Genomic DNA, 27,094 nt, shown 5'->3' on the forward strand with positions numbered 1-27,094 from the left:
ATATACAATAAAAGTGAGAATTGAAATGGCCATTATTATGGGGAATGTGTCAAAGAGACAACAACCGGACCATAGAGCAGACAGCAGCAAAAGGTCATCAATAGGTCTTAAATGCAGCGAATAATTTCCGCACACCTAAACAAATATATATATTAGTTCAGTGATAATGCCGGGGACCCTAAAACCGTAGCAAACACTCGAAGGCATATAACATTGTTTGTTTTAGCAAATTTGTTTATTACTATCAGAAAATGTAAGAACATGTAGTAGAACATACTTTAAATTAGATTAATATAAAAAATAATTGTCTTTAATACCTGCCAAACTACTAGACATTGATTCTTGAAAACTTCTTTTACGTTTGACGTTTTGAGATTTACAAACTATTTCATAATTCTTGGCTTAAAAACATAAGAAATAAAATGTTTTGAAATAGTCCATTTTTTATACGAAACTACTGCAGTCTGCTGTTGCACTACTTTTGTGAGTTTACGTGCCAATGCATGGTCACAACAACAACACTAATTGATTTATAATCAAGGACAATCAGTGTTTTTTAATATTGGAAAATTACTTTTTGGACATATATTTGAGTAAAATAATGTTTCTCTTCCCTGGCTACAAAGTAACCCTGCCATTAGACAAACAAATACTAAATAAAATTTGTCGGTAATTTTTAAAGATATTTCGTGGATACATGTCAATTTTCTAATTGTTCAGCTTTTGATTTTTTTAATTTTATTAGATGTTTTTTACAACTGCATCATTCTCATAACCAAATGAAAACAAAATTAATGCTATAGATAAGTATGAAGTGTGACGATACATTTTCATTTTTGTACTGGTACGATGAACAACAGATCTATTAATTTAAAGCAAGAGTACTTCAGTACTTCCTAATAACATTCAAGTTTACCTGTGTACGTTGTTTTATTTTAACTACATTTTGTTTCTTTGAAGAGTTTTCTCTGTCAATATCTTGTTTTATAACGTCCTGTAATTTATTAGTAATAGATACAACTACGTTCTGATATTGTGTTAATATTGTGTCTTAGATCGAACTCATTCATTCACTGTTTAAGGTGGTATGGGAGTCTAAAATAAAAATGATAGAATTTGTTCATACTTTGCCAAAACGTTGTATCTATTGATACATGTTGAAAAATATAATAAAAGTGATAGGTCACCGCGCATTTTCTCAAGCTACAGGACGGGACAAAATGACACATTTTGTATGGATTATGCAGGAAAAAACACCATTTTGTGATTAGAAACTAAACACAATGATAGAATTGTTAAATACTTCAGGAAAAGATAGCTTTCAGACACTGCTTTGAGAATTTCAAAAGAAAAGATAGGGTCACCGTACGTTTTTTCCGGCTAAAATACAAAATAGGAAAATTCCATACAGAATCCTTCAGAAAATGCACTTTTTTAGAGTTACCTCCCCTTAAAATGCCAATTTAAAAAAAAAATAAAAACAACCAAAAATAATTAATATTTGCAAAAATATCAATATTTAGAAGTTATATTCTTATAAATTGGTACTTATAAATGAAAATTTACATTAAACATCTGCATGCCTGCATCAAATTTTGCTAACTTGATGGAAAATCTGGACCTTTGATTCTCTGTTTTTTACAATCCAAGATGGAGGAAGACGCCCATACCACCTTAAGCCATTTTAATTTATAAACATGTAATACAAAACGTTTTATGTTTAAGTATTATACTTCTCTGTCAGGTAAGGGTGAAGGTAGGCACCTGTTAAGAAGGGTTTATTTCGTTACATTTCTCTGCACCTGTCCGTTGCTTGATTTTCAGTGGTTGTCGTTTTTTAGGGTAAAATTTAAAATGCTGAACCATACGGATTTCTACTTCTTTAAAATCACTTGGAGATATTTCTCGTTTTACATTTGTTATGTAGATAAGGGACGACATAAAAAGTCAATGAAGTTTAAAAAAGAATAATAGTTTGGGGGTAGGGATCAAAATTGCTGAGAATTTTGTTTAATTACATCGATTTTATATATTGGTCAATCATGTTTTCCAAAATTTCGTCAAGAGAAGGGTAGAGGGGTCAGTGAAAAACTATATGAACTAAGTTTTTTATCCAACATTGAACTTTTGATATCATCCCTAAGATCGTTGGTTTTGCTGGTTGTAAGGCTAGTCTTCCTGATATACTCTTGGATACAATGCGTTCCATGTGTTGTCTTAATTAACTGTCATCGTGAACGCCTTTAAAACGGAACTAAATGAGGTATCGCCTCTTGAATACTTTGAGGGATCTACGACCAAAACAAAACATATGTCCAATCGAGGGGTAGGCCAACGTTAATTTAGAAAGTAAAGAAAAATAATGTAACATATAGGTAATCAGAAAATCTGTCTTACTTCCGGTATGCCAAATACATTACAAAGACAAGTACATAATGCATAAGAACATATAAACAATGTATTATGCAGTTGAAGAAGCCAATAATACCGCTTTTTTATAATTTGCATCATATGATTCTTTAGATTTTTATTTACATTAGTTGATTTTTATGTATTGCCGCATACAATTATTATTTCTGCTTATATTTGATGTTAGTGCAAATTAAGTCCTTTACATTTATCAATGTTAATAGATAAGTTGCACATCAAATTTATATGAAAAGTCGGAAGTGGGTGTTTTCCTCTGTCAGGCTAGTAGTTATAAAACAAGTATTTGACTGAACGTTTCACTCCTTAATTCTCAAAATCGCATGATACCCAATATACATTATTCTTTTAATTGTTTGAAATGTTTAAGAATTATGTTTCCTAAACCTTACATTGATTACATACAATATTTTAACATTATAACGTAAAAAATAACAAAAAATATGGCAGGCGAGTATCTTCAAATTTGCACAATGACCGAATTCGTAGGTCAGCTCCTTGTATGAATTGTTGTCTTTTTAAACCCTTTCCCTATTTTTATTGAATCATCAAATACACTGACAACGATAATATGACTGTTTTAATCTTTTAGAATATGTAATGTAAAATGTACAAGTAAAATCACAAAAATACTGAACTTAGAGAAAAATCTAATCGGAAAGTCCCTAATCACATGGCAAAATCAAAAAACAAAACACATCAAAAACGAATAGACAAAAACTGTCATATTCCTGACTTGGTATAGGCATTTTCAAATGTAGAAAATGTTGGATTAAACCTGGTTTTATAGCGCTAACCCTCTCAATTTGAAGACAGTCTCATCGAATTCCGTTATAATTACAATGATGTGTGAACTAAACAGACATAATAAATAGAATAGTCAAAATATGGGTGCAGCAGTCTTCATCGTGTAACAATATGAAACTAATTAGTTTTTTAAGTAATTAAAACAAAGTTGAGAATAAAATTAATTAAAAAATAATCCTCTTAATATTCAAATAAAATGCATTAACTAAATTTTATATCTTTAGCGCCAAGCATATCATTGAAAACAAACATTTAAATTTAATAATTATTAAAAGAGTCAGGTTAATATTCACTCTTCAAAATTAGAAGTTAAATGGACAATTTAGGTCATAAAATATCCTTTAAGAAAGGATTGGCCATGATCACAAACAGTGACACGTTCAATAATCAGTGTATTTTCATGTCATTATTATATTTCTAGCTTAATTTGTAAAGAAGTCATGTCCTTGGTTTAATTCTATAGCCGCAGCTAAGATAGAAATTTGTGTAAAAAACAACCTCAAATGGTTCCAAAATCCTTCCAATACATTAAAATTTACAGGAAATGAGTTTGTTGATTATTGTGTGGCCTAGAACAAGTACAGTGAAAGAGTGCATATTTTCCTATAAGCGACTTTTTTACTTCTTTTCCCACTTTTTTTGTTTTAAACATGTAAGGTATCCAATTTTGAAGTTCCAGTTTCAATAAAACATTCATAAATGCTAAATTTGTAAAGATAGAGCAAAATTCATACTACAGCCCATACTGCGGCCAATGTATATTTGGTATATAAAGTTGCACATTGACTGTTTTTAAAAGAATGTTGTAAAACACTATGTTTGATAAATATGAATTGTTTTCTGTGTTTGTTTTGACCAGTATTGCAAGTACACCTAGAAACTAAAGACTTGGTGTACTCTTAGTTAATTTTTTTCCTTATATGGAAGTTTTTGATTAAATACCCTGAAAAGACCATAAAAAGACCTTGTAAAGGTTTTTTTAAACAGTTTGATACCAAATAAAACAACAATTATGTTTCATAATACTAAATCTGTGTTTTAATTACTTGTAAAGTTCACAAAATGTCATTGACAATCACTCTGCCGAAATTCCTGTTACCCCAACATCAGGATGGATTCTACGCCAAAACTAGACAGCCAGAACTGAAGTAAAAAAAAGTGCCAAATATGAATAAATAAGACTAAGTATAACCAAACTTTGCATTTGGAAGATTAAAGTAACAATTTGGAATATTTAAAAGCAATTATTTAACATAAAAATCCAATTACAAACATTTCAACACTAGTTTCCTAGATGAAGGACATGTAATCATGAACAGTTGTCTAGTATAGTTTTTAAATAAAGAAACGCAATGAGTTATGTAAAAATAAATGATTACCTTCATGCGGTCAGATTATTCGAGTGTTAAATTACTAGAAAAGTGCTTATTTACCACTTGTTCTACAACTTAACATGAGGAACACAGCTAAACAAAAATTCACTATGTCAAAGGGAGGTAATCCATTTTTTTCATATGATTTTATATACATTATGAGGAGAAATATGTGCAGAATGTGATGTAAATGGGAGAATATTTATGCCTTTCATTGATATCATAACTCTAAACTGTAATTTCTATTGTTTCTTTCAATCTGCACTCAAAAACTGATTTTACCATATACCCATGCTTCCTCTCACAGTACACTCAGTGCATCCTGGATAGCCGCAGCTAAGATAGAAATTTGTGTAAAAAACAACCTCAAATGGTTCTAAAATCCTTCCAATACATAAAAATTTACAGGAAATGAGTTTGTTGATTATTGTGTGGCCTAGGACAAGTACAGTTCATTTTATTACATTCCCATTCAGATATATTGATGATGTTTTTTCTGATACTATCAATATATTTACATCTTTAAGAACTAGACATTAGAAAAACACCCGACACGGTTTCCTCCACCTTATTTGTTTGACTTATATTTCAAATTCAGCACACACGGACGTCTCAGCGCAACAACATATGACAAATGAGACGATTATAATTATTTTTACTTATTATGTTTGTTTTGTTCACCACATCGTTGTCAGTCATATGGAGTATTTTAAGCTTCATAATTTTCTATATATTTAAAAGTACATTAGTATACAATTCACAAACTGGCGAGCATTATTATGTAACTATGTGCATTGTGTTTTGATTAATGTAAAAGTATTGTCAAAAGAAGTGGACATATGAATGTTATATTCACTTTATTCAGGTAATGATTGTGTAATGGTTCCTTGTAAGACATACAATGTATAAACCACACGGTAACATAATACATATATGGTAAGGAATGTGAAACATGTGGTTGCCTTGTCTATTTCGTAGTTGTTTAGTAGATATAGGAAAATGTGATGTGAGTGCCAATGAGACAACTCTCCATCCAAATAACAATTTATGAAAGTAATCCATTATAGGTCAATGTACGGCCTTCAGCACAGATATAATTTACCTCCGGAATTACCTTAGTTGTAATTGGAAAAAACTTTTAGAAATATTAGTCCTCAATGCTCGTTAACTCCGGCTTTTTTTGGGGAAGGGGGGGGCCTTTTCAACTTTTTTTTATAAGAGCGTCACTGATAAGTCTTATGTATACGAAATGAGCGTCAGGCCTAAATATGAAATTCTCAATCCTAGTATCTATGATGAGTTTATTTACTTCAATCTGCATATTATCGCATTTATATGAATACGCTGGAAAACTAACATTGAGATTGGTTGTGCTTATTTATAATACTTTACAACCAATAATTATGATCAGTTTTGATTCAGAAGTAATAGATTGTCATACATGTAATTATTCCCTTTGTCTATAGTTATGCTATGTTGTTATGCGTTTTTTTTGTGTTGTTTATCTATTTATTCATGTTTTATAGTCTTTCATAAGAATGTGTAGTTAGTGTGCATAGAATCACTAAGAACCCTATATATTATACATTACACCTTTTTTTAGCCCTTTTGACCTGCTATAACATGTATAATATAGATCAATAGTAGGCAGGAGTTATAAATAGATTTAAATACGTGTATGGATTTATCACATACAGATAACCTAGTTTAAACTGACATGTGAGAGATCTCTTTACTATTATTGATCTAGGTAAATATATATAATCAGTAGTGGGGGTTACGTTCGGATGTTTATCGCACATTCAGTTTTAAAAGGGTAAGAGGTAAGTATTGACTAAAAAATAGGAAAAGACATTGGAAAAACATGTAACTAAACAATGGTAAAATTAAGTGAACATTGACGTATATTATCATGACATTTGTTTTCACTTCTATCATCTGTATTTACCTTTTTTACCCTTGTCGATTTATCATTGAACAGTCGCGACAATATAATATTTAACATGTTTAATATACAAACCAGTCAACTTATTGAATAACATCAACATGATAAATAAATTCAGTAATGCAAGTGTATCTTACTACATTAAGTTTATAAGAACAACCTTTACTTTAAAGTCTGGATTGTTGATCACAACTACGCTTGACAGATATATCAACTAGCCACAGGTGACTTATATTTGAATATTAAAAATGGCCCAAGCTGCAGCTTCGACTTGTGAAATTTGTACTGCCGGTCCTGGTGAACATTATTGTCAGCAGTGTGATCAACTATTTTGCGGAAGCTGTAAATTATCTCATTTACGCACAAAGATAAGTAAAAACCACACGTTTTTAAGTGGACCAAGCATCAACAAGGAAGAAAAACTTTTTTGTACAGAACACGAGGAAATGTTTTTATTTTACTGTGATGATTGTGATACTCCTGTCTGTAGAATTTGCTCTGTAGAGAAACATAGTCGCCATTTGATGACAGATCTTACTAAATCAGCTGAAAACCTCAGATTCGAAGTTGTCAAGAACATAGAAGCAAAGGTAACAACATCCAAGGTAAACCTTAGCAAAATAGAGAAAGAAACAAAAACCTACCGTGACGAAGTCAAAGCAGTCATCAAGACCATTACTGAGGAGGGGAACTACTGGAAGAATTTGATTGATAAGAAAGTAGGTAGTTTTGTTAGGCTATTGCATGACGAGGAACAAAAAACTATACAAAATATAACTACACTAACCAAAGTTTATCGTAGAGATATCGAAAACTGTCAACAAATGGAAAAGAAAATCAAGGAAATGGAAACAATGGCAGACGTTCTATTGTTTGAGAGGCTGAAGAAACTTAAAGTTGATGTAGACAACATAGATTTAAAGCCAGTTCCCGAAGGGTCTTATGTGTCATACAGAAACAAAAAGCCTTCAGGCACAGAAATAGACAGCCTATTCGGAGAGATCCAGTTTAAGTAAGTAACCGATTCAAATAAAAGGGATAATTATGGTAATAATAATTGCATTGGTATACGAAATGATTTCTTGACTACTGGATTTCCGTGTAAGTTGTAGGTGTGTCATGTTGCAATGCAATAGGAGCAACATATACCAAATGGGTCGATGAACCGACAAAATTTTTTAAAAATACAAACAATATTAAAAAAAAACAACAAAAGACAAACAACACCACGCAAGATAAGAATGCACTCATACCTTTTCGAGCTTTTGTTTGAAAAAAAAACCACTTTTATCTTCAAAAGCAAACATATAAAGTAGGTTTTGGAAAGGCTAAAAGATGATAATAACGGACTATCTTTATGATTGATACTACAAACCTAGGAAAGAACATGTTGATGTATATTGTTTCAAACAGACTAATTTCGTACACTCATTTTGATACGACGAAGGTTTAGTTTTGGTCGTCATTGTATGCATTGTAGCCTACATACAATGTATAAGGATGGAGAGTTGTCTCATTGACACTCGTACCACATCTTTCTATATCTAGTACCTCAATTACAGCGGACAACACGGTTTATAAGGCAATCTATACAACAATAAGAGCAGACAGTTTGATAGAACGACACAAAGTGATTAAAGCATCTGGTATTGAAGCTTCAGATTTAACATTTGTAAAATAAAAAAAAATATTAAAAAAAATAAGTTTTAACATTTAGTTTAAATAAGTTTTAACATTTAACATTAACCAAAGTTAAATTGATTGATTCTGATTATCGGTACGTGGTCTCGTATACTTACACAGTCCTTCGGCATCTTAAGATGTAAGCGTTCCCTTTAACTGTAGACTATGGGCATATAGAAGAAGCATCAACTGTTGAAAAACAAAACTATTGACATTTATCATACACTTTGTTGAGTCACTTATGTTGGACATTCAGCTACTGAAAGATTTACGGTTTTGTCGCCAACGCTTCATTCATACCGACAAGTTTGATAAATAAGCTACTGCCATTACCGTTCATGTTTTATACTAAAGAATGCTGTCTGCAACTGATTCGACCATTATTGTTATGATTGTGATATATTTAATAATGTATATAGGGCATCACATACTTAACCTATAAAACATCTCCATCTTTCAAATCTCCTAGTTGTATATTTCCTCATTATGATTAAGTATATAAAGTAAAATCACAAAAATAGTGAATATTTCAAAACGGGAAGTCCTAATCAAATGGCAAAATCAATGATAAAACAGACAACAACTGTCATATTCCTGACTTGGTACAGGCATTTTCAATTGTAGAAAATAGTGGACTTAACCTTGTTTTATAGCGCTAAACCTCTTGGTTGTATGATAGACTCATCAAATTCTGTTATATTTTCATCGATTCTTGAACAAAACAGACATCACAGGAAGGATAGTCAAATATTGGTGCGGAAGTCATTACTGTGTCTCATAACTAACAAATATTTAACAAAAAATACTATCAGATTTCAAAACCAAATCTATTTCTTCGCGTGTTTGACGTCATAAAATGTAAACATCACATTGGAAGAACTTTTGTCGTTCATAAAAGTTATAATTTGACAAGGGGAATTGTGGCATACAGGGTTAAAAATAAAAAAATTATGTTAAAAATTATTTAATATAAAAGGTGCTTCGGAAAAACTATCTAACAACTGTTTTTATCTATGATGAATTCCTGATGTATATAATCATTTTCTTTTAGGGAAGGTAAATCGATAGTGGAAAAATCTGAAAGCCAACAAAATTCCAGGTAATACAAATAATGTATTGTTTAGTATGGTAAATATAAGTACATAAACCTTATTCAACAATCGAACACTACTGATTAAAAAATTATAAAAGTAACCATTCACCATTGAATATGAAGACAAAGCTAAAAGCACAACACAAATACTAGATAGTAGACACAAAATTTGCAGTCCAACTGTCCGTCATGTAAAGTCACTATCAGAGCTTGTGGAAAACGAACAATAATATGCTAATCACCAATAGATGGCTGGATATTTGTAAAGAAGCGGTGAAATTCTAGATACTCTTTAAAACGATAACACAATAACATGTGTTTGGGGTCATCCATAATTGTCAACCATTTTCCAAAGTGTACAACACGTACACTTGGGGGGGGGGGGGGGGGGGGGGTTAAAAAATCTTTTTTTTTACCCCACGCTTTTTTTTTTATCTTTTCCGTAATTTATTTCGTTTCCGTAGGAAAAGTCGATGTATAAAGTTGAGAATTGGCTTGGGTGTGTTTCTCTTCTTAATTCTTGTTTATTATTTTCACTTGATGATATTTATTTCGATATCATAATTCTTCTCAATCCGGATTGAACGATTAAAAGATCAATTCATATGAAAACTTAATCTTTCAAACATGTGAACCAGTAAAATTATTTTAACAAACAGTTTACATGCATTTCTCAGTACCCCCGATTGTCAATTTCACCTGCTTGTTATAGATCGTTATCGTTTTACTCTGTTTAATAAACAAAATTGATGGAAATACTAAATTCTTTGAATGTTTTGATTTTGACAAGACGTCATTTTGTGAAAAGATTTTAAACTGATTCTTCGATTAATTTCCTTGTAATGCATTCCAAAATAGTAAACCAGTAAACCAGAAGTAAACTTATTTTTCTTAGTATAAGCCTCCTTTAATTAGGAGCACTCATATGAAGTTTAACCTTAACTTAAAAAAATATCCAATGTATGTACACATTACCAATGGTGTGACTTTAAACAAACAAATGTGGTTTAATATAATAAATAATTAAAAAACTTAAATGATCGAAATGTCGTATTCAGTTTATTATTGTTTAGAAATTTTTTTTTAAACTAAGGCAATTTTTACCTCACAAATAGCTATATTTTGCAAAACTTTTAGGAATTTGTGATCGTCGATGCTTTTCACATTCTAACTTTATTTGCCTGTTAATTTGTTTTTGAATTTGCGTCACTGATGAGTCTTTTATAGACGAAATGCGCGTATTGCACAAATGCAAAATTTAAACCCTGGTTTCTACGATTAGTTTATTTTGAAGGTTGTAAAGTTTCTGCTTTCTACGAGTACATTAAAAAACTTCCAGTAGGGGTGCACGTGATCAAATAGTACCCCCTAGGAAACCGACTGTCTATTGAAATATTTATCCTCCAAAAACATTCCCACTTTTATAGAAGCTCTGTTTTATGAGAAGGTGAAATCGATTTTTTAACTGAGCATTTGTAATCAAATAACCATAAATAGTTTGTTTAATGGATACGGCAATGATTTAGTTGTGTTAGTTTTTTTCAAGTAAACCCTTATACATATCCGTACACTGGTTCAATCCATCTAGATTGACCAGGTCTACTAGAATCTGGTTTACAACTCTGACAGAAATTGCGTGTGAACTAGTAAAATTATTTAAACACAAACTTTGCAGTTTTTCTCAGTACCCCCGATCGTTATCGTTTTACTCTGTTTAATAAACAAAATCGATGGAAACACTAAATTCTTTGGATGTTTTGATTTTGACAAGACGCCATTTTGTGAAAAGATTTTAAACTGGTCCTTCGATTAATTTCCTTGTAATGCATTTCAAAATAGTAAACCAGTAAACAGGAAGTTAAATTATTTTTTTTAGTATAAGCCTCCTATAATTAGGATCTCCTCCATATGAAGTTTAACCTTAACTTAAAAAAATATCCAATATATGTACACATTACAATTCGCGGATTCAGCTGGGGGAGGGGCGGGGGTTCCGGGGGTTAGAACCTCCCTTTTTTGGGCCGATCAATGCATTTGAATTGGGACATATAGTTGGAACCCCCCTTTGTCCTGGGTTTGGACCCCCTTTTAAAATGGCTGGATCCGCCACTGACATTACAGGATATATACATTAACGATAATAGAGCATATTAACAGGAAATTTTTTGAATAACTAAGGATTTTCTTACCCCAGGAGTAGATTACCTTAGCCGTATTTGGCACAACTTTTGGGAATTTGGGTTCTCAATGCTCTTCAACTTTGTATTTGTTTGGCTTTTTAACTATTTTGATCTGAGCGTCACTGATGAGTCTTATGTAGACGAAATGCGCGTCTGGCGTATAAAATTATAATCCTGGTACTTTTGATAACTATTTACACCACTGGGTCGATGCCACTGCTGGTGGACGTTTCGTCCCCGAGGGTATCACCAGCCCAGTAGTCAGTACTTCGGTGTTGACATGAATATCAATTATATGGTAAATTTTATAAATTTTCTGTTTACAAAACTTTTGAATGTTTCGAAAAACTAAGGATTTTCTTACCCCAGGAGTAGATTACCTTAGCCGTATTTGGCACAACTTTTGGGAATTTGGGTCCTCAATGCTCTTCAACTTTGTATTTGTTTGGCTTTTTAACTATTTTGATCTGAGCGTCCTTTAATTAGGAGCACTCATATGAAGTTTAACCTTAACTTAAAAAAATATCCAATGTATGTACACATTACCAATGGTGTGACTTTAAACAAACAAATGTGGTTTAATATAATAAATAATTAAAAAACTTAAATGATCGAAATGTCGTATTCAGTTTATTATTGTTTAGAAATTTTTTTTTAAACTAAGGCAATTTTTACCTCACAAATAGCTATATTTTGCAAAACTTTTAGGAATTTGTGATCGCCGATGCTTTTCACATTCTAACTTTATTTGCCTGTTAATTTGTTTTTGAATTTGCGTCACTGATGAGTCTTTTATAGACGAAATGCGCGTATTGCACAAATGCAAAATTTAAACCCTGGTTTCTACGATTAGTTTATTTTGAAGGTTGTAAAGTTTCTGCTTTCTACGAGTACATTTAAAAACTTCCAGTAGGGGTGCACGTGATCAAATAGTACCCCCTAGGAAACCGACTGTCTATTGAAATATTTATCCTCCAAAAACATTCCCACTTTTATAGAAGCTCTGTTTTATGAGAAGGTGAAGTCGATTTTTTAACTGAGCATTTGTAATCAAATAACCATAAATAGTTTGTTTAATGGATATGGCAATGATTTAGTTGTGTTAGTTTTTTTTCAAGTAAACCCTTATAAATATCCGTACACTGGTTCAATCCATCTAGATTGACCAGGTCTACTAGAATCTGGTTCACAACTCTGACAGAAATTGCGTGTGAACTAGTAAAATTATTCAAACACAAACTTTGCAGTTTTTCTCAGTACCCCCGATCGTTATCGTTTTACTCTGTTTAATAAACAAAATCGATGGAAACACTAAATTCTTTGGATGTTTTGATTTTGACAAGACGCCATTTTGTGAAAAGATTTTAAACTGGTCCTTCGATTAATTTCCTTGTAATGCATTTCAAAATAGTAAACCAGTAAACAGGAAGTTAAATTGTTTTTTTAGTATAAGCCTCCTATAATTAGGATCTCCTCCATATGAAGTTTAACCTTAACTTAAAAAAATATCCAATATATGTACACATTACAATTCGCGGATTCAGCTGGGGGAGGGGCGGGGGTTCCGGGGGTTAGAACCTCCCTTTTTTGGGCCGATCAATGCATTTGAATGGGGACATATAGTTGGAACCCCCCTTTGTCCTGGGTTTGGACCCCCTTTTAAAATGGCTGGATCCGCCACTGACATTACAGGATATATACATTAACGATAATAGAGCATATTAACAGGAAATTTTTTGAATAACTAAGGATTTTCTTACCCCAGGAGTAGATTACCTTAGCCGTATTTGGCACAACTTTTGGGAATTTGGGTCCTCTATGCTCTTCAACTTTGTATTTGTTTGGCTTTTTAACTATTTTGATCTGAGCGTCACTGATGAGTCTTATGTAGACGAAATGCGCGTCTGGCGTATAAAATTATAATCCTGGTACTTTTGATAACTATTTACAACACTGGGTCGATGCCACTGCTGGTGGACGTTTCGTCTCCGAGGGTATCACCAGCCCAGTAGTCAGTACTTCGGTGTTGACATGAATATCAATTATATGGTAAATTTTATAAATTTTCTGTTTACAAAACTTTTGAATGTTTCGAAAAACTAAGGATTTTCTTACCCCAGGAGTAGATTACCTTAGCCGTATTTGGCACAACTTTGGGGAATTTGGGTCCTCAATGCTCTTCAACTTTGTATTTGTTTGGCTTTTAAACTATTTTGATCTGAGCGTCACTGATGAGTCTTATGTAGACGAAACGCGCGTCTGGCGTATAAAATTATAATCCTGGTACTTTTGATAACTATTGAATAGAAATACAGGCTTGAAATTTGAAAACTTAAAATGTTTTAAAACATTACACTTTTATTGATTGCTGTCTTGAGCTCTGATTCCATCAACAACTGTAAGCCCATACTTTACCAATGCAACATAACCATGCATTTCCCTTTCTTTGATTCTTAGCATAATTTATGTGCCCTTTTGTTAACATTTTGCATGCTCTAGGTGCCCTTTTTCATTTGAGTTACCATTTCCACTGTGTGATAGAGGAAAAACTAATCTTTGTACTCTTTCTTCTGACAAAACACAGGCATCACATATAGATGTCATCAAATAATACAGTCAGATATGTTTTAGTTTATATTCATTGCAAATTTCTATATTAAACTAAAATATAATAGACAGGATCTTCTTTTTATTAAGAACGATTGATTCTTCTCTTGAAATCTAAAAATGGTTGATGTACACTTTTTGAGGAAGGTAGGGGTTTGAAAAAGCGTATGTTTTGTACACTTTGTAAAATGGTTGACAAGTATGGATGACCCCTTATGATTGCCAATAAGACAAATATTCACGAAACTTCTAATAAAAAATATGTTATCAATCACAGGCAGCTGTACGGGTTTCAACTAAATATAAAAAAAAGATATACATATACCGTATAGTTCACCATGAATATACCTATGTTTTCGTTGTACATGTTGTAGATATTGACACGTTTTTTTTAGCAAATATTACTTCTATTTCCACTCGCAGTGTGCAAATACCTGCATGCTTATTCAATGATAAGAGTTACACTCTGGTTAATAATATTTCAGGCCTAAAACATCACAAAAGAGATACAAATATACCTGTCAACGTTGTTGGTAAGTTTAAAAAATGTACACATGGAAAATGTTGTTTTTAGAATTGTCTGGGGTGTTTCTCTGACTTATTGAAACGTTATTTCGAGTACGTTGGTAAATTTGGATGTAATATAATAGAATTTTTTATTACTGACATTCTCATCTATTATGATATATCATAGTAAAGAGAAAATATTTCCCATGATTAATAATATCAAAGTTAATAAAGATATGGTCAGAATAAGTCTCTCGATTAAGGAGTTTTATTCAATTTGAACGATACAACACCATAGCAAATTATCTTAAAAGTTTATATAAAGTATAATATTGACTGTAAGCTAAATGACAAAAAGAAATATTTAAACTAACATGACTCACAATTTTATGTTCAAATATTTGGATGATGTTACTTTCCAATTGGCCGTGAAAGATTATTAATAAAATACTACTTTTCATATAACAGACACTATATCAACCCGAACCAAAACATATAACGAACATGCAATATGTGTCCGATGATGCGTGTAACATGCTTAAATTTAAATTTAAATGATATCAAAGCAACGTATTTACAATATATAGAATATTGTTCAGTTTATCTGGATAGCGGCAATGCATTTGTATTTCGTAACTGCATTCACGTTTTCCTCTATAAACTACTTGGTTTTAGCGTTGAGGATTTCTATTAAAACTGTTTAGTCTTTTAAATTCAACCTGTTATGAATTTCTAACAAATATTTGTATCTCGAATTTGCACTAAAATAAAACATTTTGAATATTTTATACTGTATTGTTATTTTGTAGCGATTATTGTATTCTTTTTACATGAATGAACAGGTTTTAACGTAAGTATGTTGTACTAAATGAACTACATGCATTACAGAGAAAAAATATATGAAAATGGTATTGATCAAATTATTTTGAGATGGAAAATGTTTATTCGTGGGTATGCTTCAATCATACAAATCTTAATTTTCTGAATTGTCTGTGGGCGTGAAGTAAAGTGTGTGGTCAGCTAAACACTTATCAATTAAAAACTCGGGAGGGGGTAATCAAATTTTATATTTTTGGAAATGTGATAAAAAACAATATATCAAAATTCTGAATCTTTTAGAATTTTTGAAATTTAATTTTGTTAAGCAAATTAATTGAAATTAGTAAATGAGATAATGGGAAATTGTCCTGTGTAAACAAAAACTGTTCATTCTATATCTTTCACTTCTTTTAAAGTAGGAAATATTGAAAATTATAAAGTTAAACGCAAATTCACACGAATGCTAGACAGATTAGATATCAGGGTATCAAACTTTAAGCATTCGAACATTCAAAATCAGAGACAACACCAACACCAAAATTTTGAAGACAAGATATTCAAATCAATATGCAAAAATACAACATTATCATTTGCCTATGTGTTGGAAGTGTAGTTATTTTAGGACATGACATAGCACAAGGTGTATCCACAATACTTGTATCTCGCATTTTCACTAAAATAAAACATTTTGAATATTGTATACTGTATTGTTATTTTGTAAAGATTATTGTATTCTTTTTACAGGAATGTGGAGGTTTTAACGTAAGTATATTGTACTAAATGAACTACATGTATTAAAGAAAAAAAATATATGAAAATGGTATTGATCAAATTATTTTGAGATGGAAAATGTTTATTCATGGGTATGCTTCAATCATACAAATCTTAAATTTCTGAATTGTCTGTGGGTGTGAAGTAAAGTGTGTGGTTAGCTAAACACTTATCAATTCAATTATTTACAAAACTCGGGAGGGGTTAATCAAATTTTATATTTTTGGAAATATGATAAAAAAAAATATATCAAAATTCTAAATCTTTTAGAATTTTTGAAATTTAATTTTGTTAAGCAAAATAATTGAAATTAGTAAATGAGATAATGGGAAATTGTCATGTGTAAACAAAAACTGTTCATTCTATATCTTTCACTTCTTTTAAAGTAGAAAATATTGAAAATTAAAAAGTAAAACGCAAATTCACACGAATGCTAGACAGATTAGATATCAGGGTATCAAACTTTAAGCATTCGAACATTCAAAGACAACACCAACACCAAAATTTAGAAGACAAGCTATTCCGAATGTAACGCAATCTCGAAATGTTCGTTTCTAATTGTATTGAACCGTTATTCCGGTAATATATATAAGAATACAAGGTATATATATGCATCTCTTGTTCTAAAGTAAAGATTTGTTACTTCTCAAAAACACTTAATAAGACAAAAGTATGTCATTTGTTTTACAGGAATGAACCTAAAACAGGAAAGTACGGGTATGTATTAAAGTTATAATTCTTTTCAGTGCTTAAAAATTATAAAGATTGTTTTATTCACATACAAAACTAAATAGCTCTGTTGTGATCTTATTATTCAGTCTATATGTAATTTTTTTATGTTGATGAAAATCCATACTGATGGTACACAGTTTAGAGAATCTTCAGCTTAACAAGATAGCTCATGTAGTTATATTCATTACTTAAGGTAGATCATAAGTAAATATTTTTGAGACAGAATTTTCTTATACTTAGCCAAAATGAAGATTTTACTATGCTTTTTTCAAAAATATAATAAAAAGTATGGGTCACCGTGCTATTTTTCAAGCTATGAGTCGTTGAAATTTGCCTAAATTAGGTTAGATTGTTCAAGGAAAAACACATTTGTGTGCATAAAAAAAAATCTATGAATTAGAATTTTGAAATAAATTGTGAAAAGATAGGTTTTGTAATATATTTTAAGAAAATAAAAAGAAAAACTTGTTTTCTTGCTATAAGTAAAACGAACAAATTTCAATATCAGTCCAGTATATTTTTTTTACTAAAAGAGTTATCTTCCCTAAAATGGCTCATTTGAAAAAAATGATTCTAAAAGCAAAAAAAATTATATTTCTTTAAATATTTTGTATTATACAATAAATTACTAAGTTTTCTTTATATTATTAAACAGTCTAACCTTTAAATTGAAAATCTGTCTTTAAATTTGCAGATTTAGTCAAACAACTAGACCGTTTTTTTACTGTGATTGTACAATCCAAGATGGCGGTATACCCTGTATCTACCTTAAATAATGTAAATAATTCATTAAACATAGACCGTTCAATTCGATTAGCTTTAATTTCTTTTTTTGCATGATTCTAAATAAGCATATTTTTTTTTTGAACAGCTGTTAATTTTGAAATGTTTAATTTTTATTGTTGCATATATTACGACAGATTAAGATTTTCACAAATAGTTCAGTCGCACTGTAATTGTGAACGCATCATTTGAATGCACCACTGAATTAATTCCAATTATAATGATATTTTGTGTCTTATATTAGACCAAACGTTTCCATTATACAGTATGTGATAAGGATCATTAAAAGATTATATTTATACCAGACACAGTATAAATGTTTGTTCAGCTAAAACTTTTCTTATGTAACTGTTTTATTGCAGTCCACATTTTTCTATGAAACTAAAGCGAGGGAGAATATGCTGTGTCTGTTGCTGTTTTGTGTACTCCCCATTAGATAAAACTCAAGCATTCTAATAAATAAATAGCTTGCATGTGTTATTTCGTGAATAACCGCTAGAAAAAAAACCTGTTTAAATCTTTTTATCCTCCAATTCAACATTTGTCATTTTTAATTTACATGTTTTTCTCGTAAGCTACTGCAAATCCAAAGTTGACATTTCAACTACGGAGCCGCCATGTTCTTGCAGTATAATAATGAAAACAACACATTTATATACTGAACGACTTTAAGAACGCAACACTAATTTTGTTGATTTTTTTTTTAAACCAAATCATGTTTGATTCTCTTACAACTACTTTTCATCCTTATCATACTTCTTTATCTTTACAAAAAATCAAAATCTGACTTACCTGTGGTTTTTAATCATACCGAATTTTTGAAGTCGCACGAATTTCTTAATGCGAAATGTCGGACCCATGAAAGATTGTTTCAGTTTTGTTTTTTTGTTTTGGTGCTTTGAGAAACAGTTCTTTCAATCCTTTGCCTCACTTAAATCAGTTTAAAAGTGTTACATCTCCATATTGCAAAGACTAAGAAATAAAAAAAAATGAATTAGCCCTTAAGAATACTGCAAACATGAACACATAAACGTGGTGCAACTATACTGTATGACTTCAGAAACTCGTCTTACTGTCCTTCCAACAACGATACCAGTAGACAAGATTTGTTGCTGGCCATCAATGAACGGATTTACGTGTAGTGAAAATGATACGTCAACAGAATTTGATTACGCAACGTCATTTGTCAGACATGTTTTGGTTGAACAAATGCAAAATCAGAATGTGTAAAACAGAACCCAAACGTGTCAGACAGAATTCGTTGATCTTTCTGACACTCATTTTGACGTTTGTAACATGCAATTATTACTGCTTTTCACTGTGACACAATCATTCAAAAATAACAATAAATTAGTCTAGGGTTGCGTTTCTAAAGTCGGTCAGTATATATGGAAATAATACAGTACAATAGAAAAGTAAACAAAAACTTACCTCAAAATCAATTTTAATATAGTATTGTACGAATTTTCATTGTTCATGTAACAGAAAACTTTCAACTCTAGCGTTTTCATTTGTATGACGTCATGTTTTGAAATGACTTAAATGTACCAAAATAAGTAATAGACTTTCGCGGAATCTTGATTTAATTTGATTTTGTTGATTTCTTCGAGCTCTAGGTCATTACTTCTTTTTATTATGCATCCGAATGAGAATACAAGTTATTTTTCTTATTTTTAAATGCATGTTTCAAAACAATTAAAATGGGCAAAGGATTTGTAAAAAGGTTCCAGTACATGTGGATTAACGTGGGAAGTGTTTTGTACCAGCCAGTATTATGTATATCTCTGAGTCGATATATCGAACATTGTATCACGGTGTTGTTTACAAAGCAAATTGCACATATATATATGTAGCACACGGCCAGCGAAAGCTCTATTTTAAGAGCCCATGTGGTCGTGTGGTCTAGCGGGACGGCTGCAGTGCAGGCGATTTGGTGTCACGATATCACAGTAGCATGGGTTCGAATCCCGGCGAGGGAAGAGCCAAAAATTTGCGAAAGCAAATTTACAGATCTAACATTGTTGGGTTGATGTTTAGACGAGTTGTATATATATATATATGTATATATAAGTCTATAAAGACGACCAACCAGCAAATTTACTATGTACCGGATCGTCTATAATAGGCGATACTATGCAGATAAGGAAAAAAATATATCAGCCTAAAGATTTGCACAACAGTACTGATATAAGATGTTATAATACGAAAATGTTGTTATTAAATCGTGTTGACAAATATTTCGGCTCAACAAATGGCCTTCTTCAAGTGTACACTTATATATATATATTAGAATTTAAATTTTCTTTTATCTTAGTATACTTTAGATCATCTTCAGCTTAACAAGAGAGTTTATGTGTTTATATTGATTACTATAACAATGTAAAGAATTCATTGTACATAGACGTTCAATTATGTTTGCTTTAGTTTAATTGTTTGGTTTTCATATTATATTGAAATTTTACCCAATAACCTTTTTTTGGTATTTATATTACGACAGATTACGATTTTCACAAAACTATCATTCGTACTATAATTGTGAAAACATTATTTGAATTCACTTAATTAGGTCCAATAATCATTGCATTGTGTGTATTATATTAGAGCAAACATTTATATACTACAGTATGAGATAAGGATCATTAAAAGTTATAATTATACCAGACTCAGTAAACACATTGTATCTAAATATTTGATAAGCTTACACTTTTCTTATTTCTTTTTTTTTGCAGTCCAGGTTTGATGATGTAAGTAACACAGATTTACCTTAATCCTATCACAATCATGATTTTTTTGAGATGTTTATGTATGAAAAATGAAACTTCTATCTCATATCAATTAGTTGTCCTTGAGACTTAACAAAATAGTCATGTCGTTAGATATTGCAATATGTCTTGTTGAAGTTAACGTTAGTTCTTTTATTATCTTAAAGTACTACAGCGCAAATTATCCGGTGATACTTATATATAAATTAGTAGTTTGGTATGTGAAAAACACATATTTAGATAAACTCAAACACATAACTTAAAGTACAAATAAAACATAACCAAAAGCAATTTGACATGCTTATAGATTTTTTTGCGGTCGTATAAAACATTACAGGGAATTGATATTGTTCGCCAGATAATTGATGTAACAGACTATAGTGAATAAAAGTAATGAGGGAACATACAGTTATTCCTCTTATTATAAAAAAAAAGATGTCAAAGTAAAAATTTGATTGTTCCCCTTGTATACATTTGTTGTTATTTACAAAGAAAATGAAACACTGTTTTATCTGGCGTGCATGAATATGCAGTCAAATGTCTTGTTTTATTTTACTACAATTGTAGATGACTGTTTAAAAGATCATTGGTTTATTTTGATATTACAAAAGTCAGACGAAAGGCTACATGCATGCAACATAAGGTTCATCAATTGAATACAGTTTAAATTTAAAACCGTGTCTCTTTTATGTTGTGCCAAACCGTATAGAATTGGTAAATGTAAGTTTGTTTTTGTGATGAAAACATATATTTGATCGATCATGTATAGCATACGAGACACAATTCTTCACAAAAGTAGCGTGAAATTTGTTTGATTATTTTTATTCGCATTCGCTATTTTTATTGCCCTTTGATATACATCTATATCTCTTCTTTAAACTAATAATATAAGATAAACAACAATATTTTTTATAGTATAATCATTTTTACGGGTGTTTTATTTATCTTTTTAAGTGTGTGCACTAACAGTAATTGTTTTTGGTAAGTATTTGCTCATTTAAAATAATTTTTTTTAAGCGAGTCCTTATTCATCTCACTGCCAACCAGTTACCTCCTGAAATTGGTACTATTTGAACATGACCATTCTATGTAATTCTATTATTTTCGTATTGTCATCGGATAGTTTAGATAATTCTGCATATATGTACTCTATGCGAGCGACCAACTTGTGGTCGATTTTTATCTGCAGAATACTAAACATTATGAAATAGTACTTCAACATACTGATACAATTTAGACTTGTGGTCATCCTATTCTTTGACCAATTATGCCCATCTTTTAATTTCTGATTCATAACCAATAATCACAAAAAAAGTACAAACTGATTCTATTTTATCAATTATGAATTTGCATCTGACTACAGCTATACAGTGGTTCAAATTGCTATGTTTTGATTTTGTATTGCAATTTCTACTGTTTGTTAAAGATAAACACTCATTCTTTTGAACTAATTGTCATTTAGATAATTGGATTATAATTTAGTACGCCACACGCGCATTTAGTCCACATAAGACTCATCAGTGACGCTCATATCAACATATTTATAAAGAAACAAGTACAAAGTTGAAGAGCATTGAGGATAAAAAATTCCAAAAAGTTGTGCCAAATACGGCTAAGGTAATCTATGCCTGGGATAAGAAAATCCTTAGTTTTTCGAAAAAAAATAAAGTATGTAAACAGGAAATTTACAAAAATGACACCCGTCCATAAAACAGATAACAGCAGAAGGTCACCAACAGGTCTTCAATGAAGCGAGAAATTCCCGCACCTGCAGACTATTTACCGGATTTGTTATAACATTGGCAACACAACGGGTGCCACATGTGGCGCAGGATATGTTTACCCTTTGGGAGAACCTCAGATCACCACTAGTTTTAAGTGGGGTTCGTGTTGCTTATTCTTTAATTGCCTATCTTGTGTCGTATGTACTATCGTTTGTCTGTTTGTCTCTTTCATTTGTAGCCATGACGTTGTCAGTTTATTTTCGATTGATGAATTTGACTGTTTTAATTTAAGTACAAAATGAAGTAATGTATAACATTTATAAAGCGGATCGTTCATGCCTTTGTTATTAACTTGTGTATTCAGTCAAACATATAAAGGTCCATGTACGTATATCATTTTACTTCTGTTTAGGTTTGAATTAGATGTCTCTGTATCTTTTGAAAATGAGTTTCATCAGTGTGAAAGTATAAAAAATATTATGAAGCCTAGTAAGGCATGATGTATCTAGCAATATCACATTAATAATACATCTCCGTATTAATTGTGTTAACAAAAAGTTATCACGTTTCAATTCAAAGCAGACGTGTATACAATCATTTAATAATTTGCGGTAATTGTTAATTTTGAGACTGTGGACTTTACACATGAACAATCTAGCCGAACATTAAACACAATCATCAGTTAATCGTTATGTGATACAATTTATGATTACTATTTTGAAATATGCTATTGATTGGTTTACGAAATATCAAATAATTGCAATAACGTGGTGTGTATGTTTTTGTTTTAATGTGTTATCATATGTTATTCTAGCTACAATAGGCCATGTTGGCATAAATTTATTGGAGAAGCATAGAACAGCTGACAACCCAAGGACTATAAGATATCATAGTCATTTGTATACAGAGTACGTTTTAATGCAAACAACAATAACCGTCATCATATGATCCATCTGCCATTTAAGTGACAGTATTAAACATTTGTTTTTTCTGCTAACTTTACCAAAAGAAAGGTAGATTCTTATTGACCACTTAATCTTTTTTGACACATTATCATTTATGTTATATAGCACACTTTATTTGTTTTAAAAACATTCATATACATTTGATGTATTTATAATTATATCTTTATATAATAAATCGTTTATGTGTAGTCAAGCCTGATTATGTTAGAATATCGTTTGAATTAGAAAAAAGGAAACATTATATGTCACAATAGAAAAAAAACTTCCCACACAAAACAAGGTAAAAACACAAAAGATTATTTGACTATTGTCTGCCACCTTAACTGAAATGTATAGATAATCCTAAATAATATACATATTATGTCACATTGTCAGTTTGACAATTAGTAAAATCAGTCAAATCCTCAAATGTACTGCTGTATAAATCAAGTTGTAAAAAAGAAGATTTGGAATGACTGCAAACACTTAACAAATGACCAAAGAACAAAGAAATCAACAACGTTAGGTCACCGTACGGATTTCAACTATGAGCAAGGCCAATACCGCACAGTCAGATTTAAAATGCATCGAAATGACAAATGTTAAACAATTTCTACAATAAAACTAACGTCCTGAATTAAGTACAGAAAATGAACGAAAAACAAATATGTAAAACATCAAAAAACGACAACAACTGAATAACGGGCTCCTAGCTTCGGATAGGCACGTACATACAGAATGTGGCGGGGTTAAACATGTTAACGGGATCCCAACCCTCCCTTACCTGGGGAGTAATTTAACGGTAATCAAGTAACACAGTATTTTTTTGTTCATGATGACGTCCAAGTTTAACAGATATTTATCCTTTCAAAGCACGGGCCAGTAAGCCATTTGATAACTTCTCTCTTTGGCTCTCATGGATAATATTCTCTTTAGAAATCATATAACAGTTTTGATATGTTATGTTTTCTACAAATTCATTACCCCTGTTACTGTATGATATTTTTTGGTGAAAGCTTGTGCATTATCCTTTTGAAACTTGGGTAATATGTCATGGTTGTTAACACATCAATGGAAGAACACATTTTCTCTAATTCTATTGAAATTTATCCCTTTCCTAACCCATTGTATAAAAAAAATTAACCAACGTGTGGTTGCCGAAGATCATTGATTGCTATCAAGGGTCATGACCTTTTAAGCTAACTGGATGATTCAAATATGCTTAGACTCGGACTTCAAAATGGATAATTTAACTATCTCGATTGGATAAATCCGATAATCCACTGGTATTAATGTATACGTTCACATAATAAATTAAAAAAAAAATGTTAAGAGAAAAGGTTAATCGTCGCGTGTTAAGTTTCTATTCAATCTCAGTGTAGATGCGTAATTTTGAACTATGATATAGAGTATATATTTTTAATATTACATTATAAAATGTGTTTTCCGTTTTTTTCTAGAAAAACAGACAGATTATATTTTGTTTTTAATTGCAAATCATTGTACACTTTTGTGTTTATGAAGATTGTCTTATTAAGATCATTACGGAAATTAATTTGACAAAAATATTGTGTTATAAAAATAGTTACATGTGTACTGCCAAAAAGAGGCAAAAGGAACCAGAGGGGCATTATTAGTTCATAAAATAAAGAAGAAAAACGTTTGGGCTAAAAAAGGTAAACAGACTGCATAGACTACAATGTAACAGACAATAATAAGTAAGAACACAAATGTATAGAAGACGATGAAAGATACTAGACAAACAGACAAATAAGAGAACAAAATACACATAATACACAACATATAAAACTAAAGACTGACCAACACTAATCCCATCACACATGGGGTTGATCTCAGGTGCTCCTGTGATGTCAAAAGAAACCTTTGTTGTCAGAATAAACATAATATGTATGCTATAGATGATCAGTTAATAATATTACATTAAAAAAACAGGTTGTTTTTTTTTATTAAAGAGAAACTTTCAAAACTATTTTGATGTTAGTGTGCATGTGTGTGCAATGTTATGTATCTTAATTCTGTCTTAATTAACAAGATTATGGAAAAAAATATGACAAACTTTGTTTGATTGAAAAGTTTACTGCATTGTATAATAAATATTATTCTTTATATCATGTATACTATCGTATTAACCACTAACTCATTATAAACATGGAGAATTTAACGATCTCGAATGGAGAAATCCGATAATCCACTGGTAATAATGTAAGAATATATATGTTTACTTTCACTGAATAAATTAAAAAAAAACTGTTAAGAGAAAAGGTTAATCGAAGCGTGTTAAATTTCTATTCAATCTCAGAGTAGATGCGTAATTTTGAACTATGATATATATTATATGTTTATAATATTACATTATAATCGTCAAAAAGATAAAATCACAAAAATACTGAACTCCGATGAAAAATTCAATCAACAATTGTCATAATCCTGACTTTGTAGAAAATGATAAATTGAAGAACCTGGTTTCATAACGCTTAATCTCTCACTTGCACGACAGTCTCATCAAATTCTGATATATTCACAACGATGCGTGAATTAAAGACATACTAAATAAAATAGTAAGTAAGTCAAAATATGGATACATCAGTCATCACTGTGTTACAATCTTAAAACAAACAATTTTACAAAAAAGCACAAACGCATCTATCAAATTAGAAACGCATTGACAGCTTCACGTGTCTGACGTCAGCGAAAATTTATACGTCACATATTTTAGAAATACCAAAACACGCATTCTTTCTTAAACATGTTTTGTCTTCATTAATCTACAACTTTTAAAGGTAAAGTTAGTTTACATACGTCTTATATCTAAAGAACGAGTAGACTTCGTGAAAAACACAAAGCACTGTCGACATGAACGTTACGCAATGTACTATTTCTTAAAAATACAAAGTTGTGTGACTTTGTTTATTGCATTCATATACATTATGTAACTGTGGAAAAGTACAACGTATACGGTCACTTTGAGTGTATGGAATTATTTAACAAAAAAAACATATGTAATATCCTTTTATTTTGCTGGCCTTATCTTTAAGAAATATATTCAATAGTCCACAGTTCTGGAACAACGGATATTCAATAACTGTCTAACATAAGGATTTGACACGATTCTAAAACAAAATTCAAATCCTATTCCAACGGTTTTCCAATTCACAAAATTAAAACACAAAGACCTTATTTGTGCAAACAAAAATCGGATGGCGACACCGTGTCATGTTTGAAGTAAAAGCAGGACAATAGTTTGTAACCAAGAGTCCTAGATTTTTGTAAAAAATGCTTGAACTTTACATAGCAGCTACATACATTTCCCATGTTACTTAAAGAAGGCCAAAGCAATTAAAGGTTGATCAACACAAATCGTACCAAATATAAGGTAAACAAAACCTGGTAGTACAGAAGAAAAGGAAAGCAAATACAACTCCATTGTCACTGTGTGAATAAAGGCAACAATAGTATACCGCTGCTCGAAACTCATAAATCGATAAAAAAAAACTAATCCGGGCTACAAACTAAAACTAAGGGAAACGCATCAAATAAATGAGGAAAAAAAGACACAACAGAAACACATCATTGAAAAGTTACACACACATAAACCAACTAAAATGTTACATTTTCCTGACTTGGTACAATATTGTAAAAGTTTGAATTGCGTATTGCGGATTATGTTAGAAATTTCAGCCAATCCAATTAGTTTTATCAACATAATCAACTGCTCAGTTAACTATTTACTGAATTAATACTTTATTGAAATTTTGTAACAGGAAAGAACAGGTATCAGAGTGAGTATTTGTATATAGTATGTTTCTTCATAACAAAAATTGCAACTTAGGTTTGAAGATAATGTTGAAATTGAGATATACAGGTATTCTTTTTTTAATGAACATATAATGTAAGAGTTCCGACAAAATTAAAAGTT

At 30.8% G+C, this 27,094-nt stretch overlaps 1 protein-coding gene across 1 annotated transcript; it reads left to right on the forward strand.

Annotated features, from left to right (window-relative positions):
* The first annotated feature begins 6,308 nt into the window (after positions 1–6,308).
* Positions 6,309–26,961, forward strand: LOC143043794 (uncharacterized). The gene is made up of 9 exons (XM_076215974.1): positions 6,309–6,430; positions 6,726–7,564; positions 9,287–9,334; positions 14,601–14,648; positions 16,186–16,203; positions 16,903–16,929; positions 20,457–20,471; positions 21,444–21,470; positions 26,940–26,961. Exons 2-9 carry the CDS (start codon positions 6,801–6,803, stop codon positions 26,959–26,961), a joined length of 969 nt encoding a protein of 322 aa, XP_076072089.1. The 5' UTR covers positions 6,309–6,430; positions 6,726–6,800.
* Positions 26,962–27,094: the final 133 nt, after the last annotated feature.

This window comes from Mytilus galloprovincialis, chromosome 8 (genome assembly GCF_965363235.1).
Source record: "Mytilus galloprovincialis chromosome 8, xbMytGall1.hap1.1, whole genome shotgun sequence".
In the NCBI taxonomy this organism is placed as follows: Eukaryota; Metazoa; Mollusca; class Bivalvia; order Mytilida; family Mytilidae; genus Mytilus; species Mytilus galloprovincialis.